At 34.9% G+C, this 13,051-nt stretch overlaps 1 protein-coding gene across 1 annotated transcript in view; it reads right to left on the reverse strand.

Annotated features, from left to right (window-relative positions):
• Positions 1-1,922: 1,922 nt before the first annotated feature.
• LOC107550275 (serine/threonine-protein kinase Chk2-like) overlaps positions 1,923-13,051 on the reverse strand; it is a 16,624-nt gene continuing 5,495 nt past the window's right edge. The window contains exons 7-14 of the mRNA XM_016231526.1: positions 9,530-9,583; positions 9,381-9,445; positions 8,742-8,841; positions 4,843-4,933; positions 3,256-3,399; positions 2,553-2,638; positions 2,333-2,386; positions 1,923-2,117 (exon numbers count right to left, since the gene is read on the reverse strand). Of these exons, the coding sequence (XP_016087012.1) occupies positions 2,058-2,117; positions 2,333-2,386; positions 2,553-2,638; positions 3,256-3,399; positions 4,843-4,933; positions 8,742-8,841; positions 9,381-9,445; positions 9,530-9,583 (654 nt within the window). The 3' untranslated portion in view covers positions 1,923-2,057. The remainder of the gene's footprint in view (positions 2,118-2,332; positions 2,387-2,552; positions 2,639-3,255; positions 3,400-4,842; positions 4,934-8,741; positions 8,842-9,380; positions 9,446-9,529; positions 9,584-13,051) is intronic.

Below are 13,051 nucleotides of genomic sequence, written 5' to 3' on the forward strand. Positions count from 1 at the left end.
TCCTTCAAGCCATTTCTCCTGCCATTGTACCTGCACTCACTCACATCGTTAACACATCCCTTCACAATGGTGTTTTTCCCTCAACATTTAAACAGGCTCGTATAACCCCACATCTTAAGAAACCCTTTAGATTTGCAAAAATTTACCTTTCTATCTCCCTTCTACCTTTCATAGCAAAAATACTTTAACGAGTTGTCTTCAACCAAGTCTCTGCCATTCTCACAGAGAACAACCTCCTGGACAGCAACCAATCTGGCTTCAGAAGTGGACATTCGACCGAGACTGCTTTGCTCTCAGTTGTTGAAACCCTAAGACTGGCAAGAGCGGCTTCCAAATCTTTTATACTTATCTTGCTGGATCTGTCCGCTGCTTTTGATACGGTGAACCACCAGATTCCCCTGTCAACCTTATTGGCAAAGGGCATCTCAGGAATCACACGCCAGTGGTTTGAGTCTTACCTATCAGATAGGTCCTTCAAGGTACCTTGAGAGGTGAGGTGTCCAAGTTGCAACATCTAACTACTGGGGTGCCTCAGTTCTTGGACCCCTTCTCTTCTCTGTCTACATGGCATCACTAGGTTCTGTCATTCAGAAACATGGCTTTTCATATCACTGCTATGCTGATGAAACTCAACTCTACCTCTCATTCCATCCTGATGATCCGACGATAGCTGCTTGCATCTCAGCTTGTCTAACAGACATTTATTGCTGGATGAAGGACCATCACCTTCAACTCAACCTTGCCAAGACAGAACTGCTTGTGGTTCCATCAAACCCATCGTTTCATCACAATTTCACCATCCAGTTAGGCACATCAACCATAACTCCTTCAAAAACAGCCAGAAACCTTGGGAGTTATGATTGATGATCAGCTTACTTTCTCAGACCACATTACTAAAACTGCCCGGTCCTGCAGATTTGCTTTATTCAACATCAAGAAGATCAGGCCCTTTCTTTCGGAACATGCTTCACAACTTCTTGTTCAAGCTCATGTTCTGTCCAGGCTGGACTATTGCAATGCTCTCTTGGCAGGTCTTCCAGCCAGTTCCATCAAACCTTTACAATTAACCCAGAATGCGGCAGCAAGATAAATTTTTAATGAGCCGAAAAGAATGCACGCCACACCTCTGTTTATCAATTTGCACTGGCTACAAATAGCTGCTCGCATAAAATTCAAGGCATTAATGTTTGCCTACAAAACCACCACTGGCTCTGCACCCCTTTACCTAAATTCATTACTTCAGACTTATGTGCCCTCTAGAAGCTTGCGTTCTGCAAGTAAACGTTGCTTTATTGTGCCATCCCAAAGAGGCACAAAATCACTTTTTTTAATTAAATGTTCCCTCCTGGTGGAATGACCTGCCCCAACTCAGTCCGAGTCCTTAGCCATCTTCGAGAATCGGCTAAAAACTAATTTTTTCCATCTTTATTTGACCCTCTAACTCTAGCACTCTCTATTCCATTTATATTCTTAAAAAAAAAAAAAAACCTTGCCCCTTTTAGACTTACACTATTCATTTACTGACTGCTTTTCTTTTTCTTTTTTTTAAAGCACTAACTTCTCTAATCTTTTTGTATTCTATTTGTTTTTTTTATGCAATTAACAAAAGCAAAAAAAGGTCTCCAACACTAGCTTGCTGTTCTTTTTCTATTCTATCGGTTTTCTTTATTATACAATTAAAAAAAAAAAAACCTTGCTACGTGTACTGCGTTAAGCTAACTGAGACTTGTTATAGCACTTGCATATCATTGCTCTCATTGATTTTGATTGCTTCTATTGTCCTCATTTGTAAGTCGCTTTGGATAAAAGTGTCTGCTAAATGACTAAATGTAAGACAGTGATGTCTCATGCAGACCTCTAGTTTGTGTTTTGAAATCTGCATAACACATTCTTAAAATCAAAGGTGTAGAAACTGTAAAAACATTTTATTTTTGACACAGGAAATGGCAGAAATACATATTTACAATAGCAGTACAGTGTTAAGATGTTCAGGATGAATTGGTCACAAGAAAAAGCTTTTAAAAGGACACCAGGGAACAAATAAAAGTCTGCGAAAGTCAAGGCCCAGGTTTCCTCTTGGATGGCGGTTCACCCTCTCCCTCTTGTGCCTTACGTTTCTGTGATGAAAATGAAAACCCTATTTAGTTTTTAATGACAAATGTATTAGTATGCATCTAGTCAATGTTGTAATACATTTTGAAAGCAAATATATGAATTCATAGACTTTAGCTCTGTAATAGAAAACAATTACAATGTACGATTTAGTTTTTTACATTTTATCCAGAATAAAAATCCACACAGATCCAAGCTTTGTGTTTTTTTGTTGTTGTACCTTGGATGTTTCATGATGCATCAATTGGTTTGCAGTGTTTCTCATCTCATCATCCTGTTACATAAACATAAGGATTATATTTTAAATTTGCGGAATGCTGTTTTTTTATTTTAATTAAAGCAATCACAATTCAAATGCTATTTAAAGGTTGACAACTTTCAATACTAGTTTAATAACGCTCAACCCCTTTGGTCTAGTTAGTGGGTTTTTCAGCACGTACATTCAACCACGAATGTGCCAGCGCTTCTTCGACGCTCAGCCGCTTTTCAGGATCCACAACCAGGAGCTTCTTGATCAAATCTTTGGCTAAAAGAAAGTGAATATATAACTTATGCTTTTAAGTTAAAATATTTCTGACAATATAAACTGATACAACGTACACACTATTTAAATGGGACATTGGATGCCTGATTTTCCACAAGATGGAACGATTCTTTAGGGTCTTCATGAAATGTCTGCAACATACTTTCTCAATGGTCATGTAAAAGCTCTGTTCTCAGCGACCCGTTTCGGTGCCTGTCTCTTTAAATGATAGAGGTACTGAGAAAATTAAGACTCTTATATTCACTTTTACATCAAACAACACCTGCACTGCTTATGAACGTGGAGAACACGGCGGACAGCGTACAACTGGCTGAGGGTGGAAATATGCTAATACGGGACAGTCCGTCAGCGGTTGTGGGCGGGGCCTGAACAGTATGATGTCATTCTGCTCAGAAAAAATCTAAACAGATTGATAATTGAGACTGTTTAGGTTTTTGGGGATTAAAAAAAAAAAAGTGTGAATGGATTTTTATCATTGTAGGGAGGTTGTGTCCACACACTGCTAAGACACGTTTATATGTAAATACCAGGTAAAAGTGAATTTTGCATCCAATGTTCCCTTTAACTATCCAATTGAAACTGGAGAGTAAATACATTACCTTGATTTGAAACCTTCTTCCACTGAGATGGGATGAAGCGGTAGTGGCCGTTAATGATCTGCTCACGCACCGACATGGTAGAGCACTCGGTGTTGAATGGAGGATAACCACCCAAACTATGAAAATACAGAAACACACACACAGCTTTAGGAAGAAATATCATACATTCATATATCCACACAAGCTCAGCCTGCTTGAGTTTATATTTTGGCCACAAAATATACACATTATCTTTCAGAGTTCTGACCGATGAACTGACTTTTCCAGTCATTCATGAATACTGTAAAATTATTTTTGTAAAGTATTCTCTGTATGCAAGTTATCATTGAAATTAATAGATTTAAAACAAACTTATTTCATTTACTCACCCTCATGTCATTCCAACCCCGTATGACTGACTTTCATCGATTTGACCAAATGCTATGATAAAATTATGACCCTAACCAAAATTTGTCATTTTACTCAATTAAAAAATTAACATTAGCTCTTGACACTTTCATGAAAGAATCATTCTTTTGAGTCAGACTTTTTCCAGTGAATCAGTTGATCCACTACACAAAACTGATCGGAATGATTTGTTCACAAGTCAGACTGATCTGGTTCTCAAGTTCGACTTACTGACTTAATGATCCAGCTGTAGCAAACAACAGTTCACTGGAGATGAAGATTATCAGTAAAGAGCAAAAAATTCAGTCTATTCCTTTTACAAAAACAGAATAATGACACTAATGCTGAATTAAGCTTGTTTCATAATTTACTGAACTTGGCATTATTATTGAACTAAACCAACTTGAGATGAATAATGACACCACTGTCTGAAATTGCATTCGTTTCATAATTGTAGAACTTTGTGACATAATATGGTTATTTTCTGGTTAATTACTACACTGAAAAAAACGTAGTAACCTGCAACTGTTACTTTAAAGAGCCATTTCTACCTAATTAACCCATATAAAGGTAGTTTTTGTGATATAAATTAATTTTGGTAGATTAAGTGATATTAAATATATTTTTGACTTGAATAAAACTAGTTAATATAGATTTTAAAGGGGTCATATGACGCAATTAAAATTTTTCCTTTCTCTTTGAAGTGTTACAAGCTCTTGGTGAATAAAGAAGATCTGTAAAGTTGCAAAGACTAAAGTCTCAAATCCAAAGAGATATTCTTTATAAAAGTTAAGAGTCAGCCACACCTACCTAAAACGGCTCGTTCTAACACGCCCCCACATGTCTATGTCACAATGTGGGAAGATTTGCATAACGCCGCCCAAATGTTCACGCAAAGAACGAAGGCGTAACTTTGATTCTCGCTGTAGTATTGTTGCTGCCGCCATGTCGTGAAAACGCTGTGTTTAGTTGTGAAAGCAAAACTACTTTGTTTGGTCTTCCAAAAGAGGACGATATCCGCTTCATCATGCCTAGAGCTGATCCGTGCTGGTTGCTGAGGGAATACATCAACTTCTCGCTGTGGATCGCCAGACCGGTTTTCACAGTGGACGAAGCGGAGTCCAGCCCTACACAATTAAAGGAGAACGATGTCAGGAAGTGCGGCAAAAGTTACTCCAGTTTCTAAGCTCTCAGGTAAACCCACCTTAATCAAACAGATGTCGTCATGTGAGGCCAGCAGCACATTCTCAGGCTTGAGATCTCGATGAATGATCCCATTATTGTGGAGATACTGGAGAGAATATAAGAACATGTCTGAAAAATTCCTTTGTATCTATTGCTTGTCTCCTAGTCTAGCTTTCTAATAGACCTGGCATTATACGACGTATGAATATTGTTAGTTCTGTGACAAATTGCTTTTGCACCTCTATTGTAAATAGTTTTTGACGGAAGCATCTGCTAAATGCATTCCGTCTCGAAGAGCGAGATTCTGCACATAGGTAACGGGCATAAAAAATTGTTAATTTTGTTTTTAGAAAAAAGTACAACAGCCTTCATTAATATATTTTTGAAATTAGAAATTTTTGTAGTGGATTTAAAAATTATTAATCTATTGTTAGCATATTGTGACATTACCTTATAGCAGTGGTGGGTAACAGGCGGCCCGCCAGCAATAATATCTGGCCCGTGCCCGCAGCCAGATTATTTTGATAGCGGCTGGTTCTGAAATAGATCTGTCATGACAGCAACAGTTACTCGCAATCAAAGTATGTGAGCGGAGCGGCGTGGGAGTGGAGAGGTGTGATTTTTCAAAATATTTCAAATATTTTATCCCTTAAAATGATCATCAAAATTACATATTTAAATGTTTTTTCTAGTGATAATAATTCTCATGCCTTAAAATTGCTTTCACACTTGGTTCGCTTGCCTGGTCCGAACCAGAGTTCGATTGCTCCCCCTCCCCCGCTGGACTGCGTTCATATTTTATTTGGGTCCGAACCGCGGTTTGTTTGCATCATCAAACCAGCAGCTGTTTACCCCTTTGTTTAGTAACGACGGCGCAGGAGAAGACGGCAAATGCATATTACTCCCTGCACTTTTATATATTTACGTTTTTGAACCGTTCGTTTCGTTTACAAAGCTACGGTACATAACGGCACTTTCGTCTGCCTTACGAATGTACCGCAAATGCTCTAAAGAACGCTGAAGGTGAACAGAAATGAGATATACAGCTCTCTGTTTGCAGCGCGTCGGTCACTCTCGTCAGGAAAGTGAGTGAAACACACACACAAACACACATTTTTATCAAATAATACGTCATTAATAGCGGTTCACTTCCGTGATTTGGTACGATTGTGTTCACATCAGCAGCGAACCGTACCGGAGTTCACTTGAACCGTACCCCAGACCACCCTTTTTAAGCGGACTCGGGTACGGTTCGCGGGTGCGCACCCGAGTTCAGAAGACAGCGTTCACATCATCCAAACAAACCGAACTCTGAAGTCAATCGAACCTGGGTGCGCACCAAAAGTGTTAGTGTGAAAGCACCCTTAATTCGAGCCCACGCGTGAAGTGCAGACGCCGATGCGGGAGAGGTGGGTCTGACTCCGGGCTAATTTTACACTGTTGCCACGGGTTTTAATGCAAGTTAGCGGGTCTAAATTCACATTAAACCACAGCTTCATTGGTTTTTTGCTCCAATTTATTTTTGGTTTTGTGCAGGTATTGGTATATTTTGCATGCTAGTGATAGGAATCGATCCCTTAACGTGATTGGTTATTGGATTGTGACGTAGCAAACCGAGGGCTGTTTCAAACCGCATTTCTGGGACTGCCTTTGTGAAACTTCAGTTTTAAGGAGAAAATAGTCAGCAATGGTGTTGATTAATAGATTGGCACATGGTTTGTCTAAAAGCATATTAAAAACACCACATAGACAAATAAACAACATAAAAAAAAAAACTTGATTTTCACTACAGGGGGGACTTTAAAAGTCGGAGTGTGGTCTTCACTCGCTACAAGAGCACTCCACCACCGTTCCATCACGAGTACAAGGCATGCCAACAGCCCGTGATATAACTGCATATTTAGCAAGAATTCACATGTTAAACATATTTAGCTAGGCTTGATAGAGAAGGAGCACTCAAATCAGAAAGAATGCGAAGGCTATGATGACGGCAATGGGCATGAGCGGAAAGTTGTAGTTCAAGGAATTTGTTTGTTCCTTCTAGATACTGAATATTTTCAGCTGAAAGCATGATTTAAACAACACTTATTCACACGCAATCGATCTCTCAATAATGCATTCAAACAAATGTAATCTTACAGTGCTACTTCATCTGTATCTGATTTCGAATGAGCAGAAATCGGTAAGAAATGCATCGATCCGTAGGTAAAACAACTGATGAAAACGTACTGTTATTTTCATCACAAACAAAATTAGCACGGCAAAAAACAGCAATTATACCTTTTAATGCTGACAACCACGTTATTAGCTTGTCATGTGGTAGGAAAAAAATGTGCACACTAGTGTTCTAATAAGTCACTTTGAAACTGTAATACTTTAGCCGCAGAGCGGTGTTTCTGCGAGGAGTGGAGCGGGAAATGGTGAACCCGCAGCGGAGTGATAATTAAATGCTCGGAGCGCGGAGGGGAAATTGTTGATGCTCCACTCCGCTCACATACTCTGCCGGACATCACCACACAAATGTGGCTTTTTGTTAATGACTGTCCTTCTACAGGATTTAACACAGAGTAACAGCTCACTACCAGTTACTAGGGATGTAACGATTACCGGTTTGACGATAAATCATGATACAATTCCCCACGGTTAGTATTACCGTTTCATCTTTTAATTATCATTAAAACCGTATTAGATTACCGCGATTTGAACAACTCGCGATAAATAAATACTGTCCAACATAAAGCACAGTTTTAAGTATCAGTCTCACGTGCGCACAGCACGCAGAGTAGTTTTGTTTTGAGTGAAAACAGGGCGGAAAAGCTGGGAGGTTTTATAAGAGTGCTAAGGTAATTATACAAATGAATATATGAATTAATTAATTATATGAATGTACCTCTGAAGGTTCTGACTGTCTTCAGAAACGATTCGATGGCATTTTGTTTTCATCTTCGCTCCATGTAATACCTAAAGAAAGTGTTCTTAATCGCAAAAAGACACTGTAACAGTCTGTCACAGGCAATTCTAGATGCATTTTATATCAATGAATTTCTTATCCTTCGACTATGTTCTGGTGAATTTTTTTGGCCCGATGCCTTATAGCATATACTGTAACTACAAGTTTTAGTTTTTAGTGTTTCTTTTTTAAACCAAACAGTATAGTTTTATAATAATGACATCTATAGGTTATCAGCCACGACATTAATATATCAACCAGAAAATCTAATTTCTAGTAACCATTAAACAATCAATTAAAAAAGTTTAAAAGTTTGGGGTCAGTAAGATTTTTTTTTTTTTAAATAAATGAATATTTTTTTATTCAGCAAGGATGTATTAAATTGATTAAATTGTCAGAGTAAAGGTATTTTTATTAAATCAAAATAGTTTTATTTTAAATAAACACCTTTCTTTTAAAGTTTCTATTCATCAAAGAATCCTGAAATAAAATGTTTCACGGTTTCAACAAAAATATGAAGCAGCACAACTTTTTTCAACATTGATAATAATAAGAAACGTTTCCTGAGCACCAAATCAGTATATTAGAATGATTTCTGGAGGATCGTGTGACACTGAAGACTGGAGTAATGATGCTGAAAATTCAGCTTTGCAATTACATTTTAAAATATATTCAAACCGAAAACAGTTTTAAAATTGAAATATTTGACAATATTATAATTTTTATTGTATTTATTCAAATAAATGCAGAAGACGAGACTTCTTTTAAAAACAACATTTTTGAACGAAACTTTTGAAAGGTAGTGATGTAGCCATTTGAACATGGTACTACAAAGTTGTCTTTCCCCATTCTAAATGGTCAGTTGACTATCTATGGGTAAGCAGTGCAGGCTCACGCTTGTGTTCATTTAAAAAAACACTTTTAGAGGAAGATGCTGTTTGAAGCATCTCCCATAAAGTCCTACCTGCACAGCCCTGAGCATCTGATAAAAGTAGAGTTTGGCGATTTCTTCTTCCAGCTGTTTCTTGGCCTTGATCCTGCCAAACAGCTCTCCTCCTTCAACACTATTTCACAGCACAGAGACAATGAAATTATTCATTAAAAAGCATGTTCAAAATTGTGTAGAAGCTAATAAGGGTTATGCAACTACAAAAAAAAATACAGAGATCTGCTATGGTTGAGAATATAACCATATTCAATCTAGGGCTGGACGATATGGTCAAAATTTATATCACGATATATTTCTTAATTTCGGTCGATACGATATAATTCCGATATCGATATGAACACTATTAAAAAAGCCTCATAAAAACGGCCAAGAACGGCCACAACAGATGTCTGTACCTACAAACTTATGAAAAATTAATATGCCAACTCTATGAAACCTACTCCTATAAAACCATATCATATTTTTGGGAAAAAATGGCGCAAATAAATAAATGTTCACCTTTTACTGGTATTTAGCCTTCATACAAACAAGAAATGTGAAATCACTGTCAAATAAATCTGACTCTCCTTATTAATATTTGATTTGTACCCAAGTAAATTCAGCCTGCGAGTTCATGTTCCTAACTATTCCCAATAAAACACCACAGGGACTTACTACTCCAAAACAATGTAGTAGGAATCTTCCGTCTGGTAGAAATCTTCTGTCTTGATCAGGCACGGCTGCAGGGAAGAGAAAACAATGAGATGTGAATGAGATGTTTTATCTATAGCTCTGTGGCATGTAAAGACTCATTAATGACTTACATGATCAATTTTCTTTAAAATTTCAATTTCCCGCTCAGCATTGCGTGTGGCCGTCTGTTGGAACGCAAACAGAACATTTTAAAATTAATCAGGTATGAGTATTTTTAAACGGTGTGTACGAACAAAATCCTAAACCATCACACGTCTTTTTTGAATGGATATGCATCACCTAATAGTAGTTCTCACTGAAATGGGTTTCTCACAACACCAACACGTTCTAAATTGAAAACAAAACCATTCCGATTTCAAAATATTCAAAATCACTGCAAAAACTAATTATTAACTTCAAATAACAACTACTATACGTATATGGGTAAAAGGACATTAAGACAAATTTATTAAAGTGATTTTATGTCCATAGAAAGCACATAAAAAATGTAAGTAAAGTGTCTACTTTTAAGGTTTCAAATACGTTTTTGGAGAATAAAATGTAAAAATTTGGTTGATATAATGTTATATTGTCATTCAGTGTAACACAATATTTATGTAAAAATTCAAACAACATGCTTCTTCTGACGTGTACATATTAAAATATATAAAAGAATAAGGGAGCATATGAAATTGGATTGTGTTTTAAATGAGTAAAAATTTCTTACCGACAAAAATGGGCAAAACCTAGGATAGTGGCAAATTTTAAAAAGGCAAAATTACAACTAATTAGTATTTGGGGTGAAAGTAATTAGTCTTTTAATATGTCATAAATTGATTTTTGTTGTAAATATGCCTGACAAATTGTTACACTGAATGACATTTGAATTATTAACTTCAAATAACAACGACTATACGTATATGGGTAAAAGGACATTAAGACAAATTTATTAAAGTGATTTTATGTCCATAGAAAGCACATTAAAAAAAGTAAAGTGTCTACTTTTAAGGTTTCAAATACGTTTGAAAGAGAATAACGTTTTTGGAGAATAAAATGTAAAAATTTGGTTGATATAATGTTATATTGTCATTCAGTGTAACACAATATTTATGTAAAAATTCAAACAACATGCTTATTCTGACGTGTACATATTAAAATATATAAAAGAATAAGGGAGCATATGAAATTGGATTGTGTTTTAAATGAGTAAAAATTTCTTACCGACAAAAATGGGCAAAACCTAGGATAGTGGCAAATTTTAAAAAGGCAAAATTACAACTAATTAGTATTTGGGGTGAAAGTAATTAGTCTTTTAATATGTCATAAATTGATTTTTGTTGTAAATATGCCTGACAAATTGTTACACTGAATGACATTTTAGTGGGTCTCTTCTGTAAATCAGGGAAAAATGTATGATATTTATTATTTGCTCAGAAAAACAAAATCAAAACTGCAATTAAATTAAACGGAAAACCTTTTAATTTTTTTTGTGAAAAACTACAACAATTTAAAGCAGTATTACACTTATTGTTTTTATGCTTAAACCCTTTTTCATCTTTGACCCATATACAGCTAATACCGTTTTCACATGAAGCGAAATAAGGGAGCATATGAAATTGGATTGTGTTTTAAATGAGTAAAAATTTCTTACTGACAAAAATGGGCAAAACCTAGGATAGTGGCAAATTTTAAAAAGGCAAAATTACAACTAATTAGTATATGGGGTGAAAGTAATTAGTCTTTTAATATGTCATAAATTGATTTTTGTTGTAAATATGCCTGACAAATTGTTACACTGAATGACATTTTAGTGGGTCTCTTCTGTAAATCAGGGAAAAATGTATGATATTTATTATTTGCTCAGAAAAACAAAATCAAAACTGCAATTAAATTAAACGGAAAACCTTTTAATTTTTTTTGTGAAAAACTACAACAATTTAAAGCAGTATTACACTTATTGTTTTTATGCTTAAACCCTTTTTCATCTTTGACCCATATACAGCTAATACCGTTTTCACATGAAGCGATGTACACTACTGTTCAAAAGTTTGGTGTAAGTAAAATTTTATACATTTTTTTTTAAAGAAATGTATACTTCTAATCAGCAAGGACAGATTAAATTGATCAAAAATGACAGTATAGACAATTATGATATTACAAAAAAAAAAAAAAAATCTCAAATAAATGCTGTTCTTTTCAACTTTTTAATCATCAAAGAATCCTGAAAAAAAAAATATATATATAAATAAATAGTTTCCACAAAAATATTAGGCAGAAAAAATATTTTCAACATTACTTGAGCAGCAAATCAGCATATTAGAATGATTTCTGAAGGATCGTGTGACACTGAAGACTGGAGTAATGACTGATGAAAATTCAGCTTTGCATCAAAAGAATAAATAACATTTTAATTTATTAAAATAGAAAACAAATATTTTAAATTGTAATAATTTCACAATTTTACTGTTTATACTGGACTTTTGATCAAATAACTTCAGGCTTGGTGAGCATAAGAGCCTTAAAAACATTAAAAATAAATAAATAAAAAGTACCGACCCCAAATCTTTGAATCTCAACTGGTTGATCTTTAATATCATTGCTAATAAGTATATGGGGTGAAAGTAATTAGTCTTTTAATATGTCATAAATTGATTTTTGTTGTAAATATGCCTGACAAATTGTTACACTGAATGACATTTTAGTGGGTCTCTTCTGTAAATCAGGGAAAAATGTATGATATTTATTATTTGCTCAGAAAAACAAAATCAAAACTGCAATTAAATTAAACGGAAAACCTTTTAATTTTTTTTGTGAAAAACTACAACAATTTAAAGCAGTATTACACTTATTGTTTTTATGCTTAAACCCTTTTTCATCTTTGACCCATATACAGCTAATACCGTTTTCACATGAAGCGATGTACACTACTGTTCAAAAGTTTGGTGTAAGTAAAATTTTATAAATTTTTTTTAAAGAAATGTATACTTCTAATCAGCAAGGACAGATTAAATTGATAAAAAATGACAGTATAGACAATTATGATATTACAAAAAAAAAAAAAAAATCTCTCAAATAAATGCTGTTCTTTTCAACTTTTTAATCAAAGAATCCTGAAAAAAAAATATATATATAAATAAATAGTTTCCACAAAAATATTAGGCAGAAAAAATATTTTCAACATTACTTGAGCAGCAAATCAGCATATTAGAATGATTTCTGAAGGATCGTGTGACACTGAAGACTGGAGTAATGACTGATGAAAATTCAGCTTTGCATCAAAAGAATAAATAACATTTTAATTTATTAAAATAGAAAACAAATATTTTAAATTGTAATAATTTCACAATTTTACTGTTTATACTGGACTTTTGATCAAATAACTTCAGGCTTGGTGAGCATAAGAGCCTTAAAAACATTAAAAATAAATAAATAAAAAGTACCGACCCCAAATCTTTGAATCTCAACTGGTTGATCTTTAATATCATTGCTAATAACTTATCGCACTGCTCAATGTGGACTATAAGGTTGTGCTGGGTGGTATACCGGTTCATACCGAATACCGGTGTTTATTTTTCTTATGATATACATTTTTAAAATACCGCTGTCATTTAAATAATGCTCGGAACGCGTTTGGGGGGGGGGGGGGTCTTTTC

Source organism: Sinocyclocheilus grahami, unplaced genomic scaffold (genome assembly GCF_001515645.1).
Source record: "Sinocyclocheilus grahami isolate Dianchi unplaced genomic scaffold, SAMN03320097.WGS_v1.1 scaffold394.1, whole genome shotgun sequence".
Taxonomy (NCBI): Eukaryota; Metazoa; Chordata; class Actinopteri; order Cypriniformes; family Cyprinidae; genus Sinocyclocheilus; species Sinocyclocheilus grahami.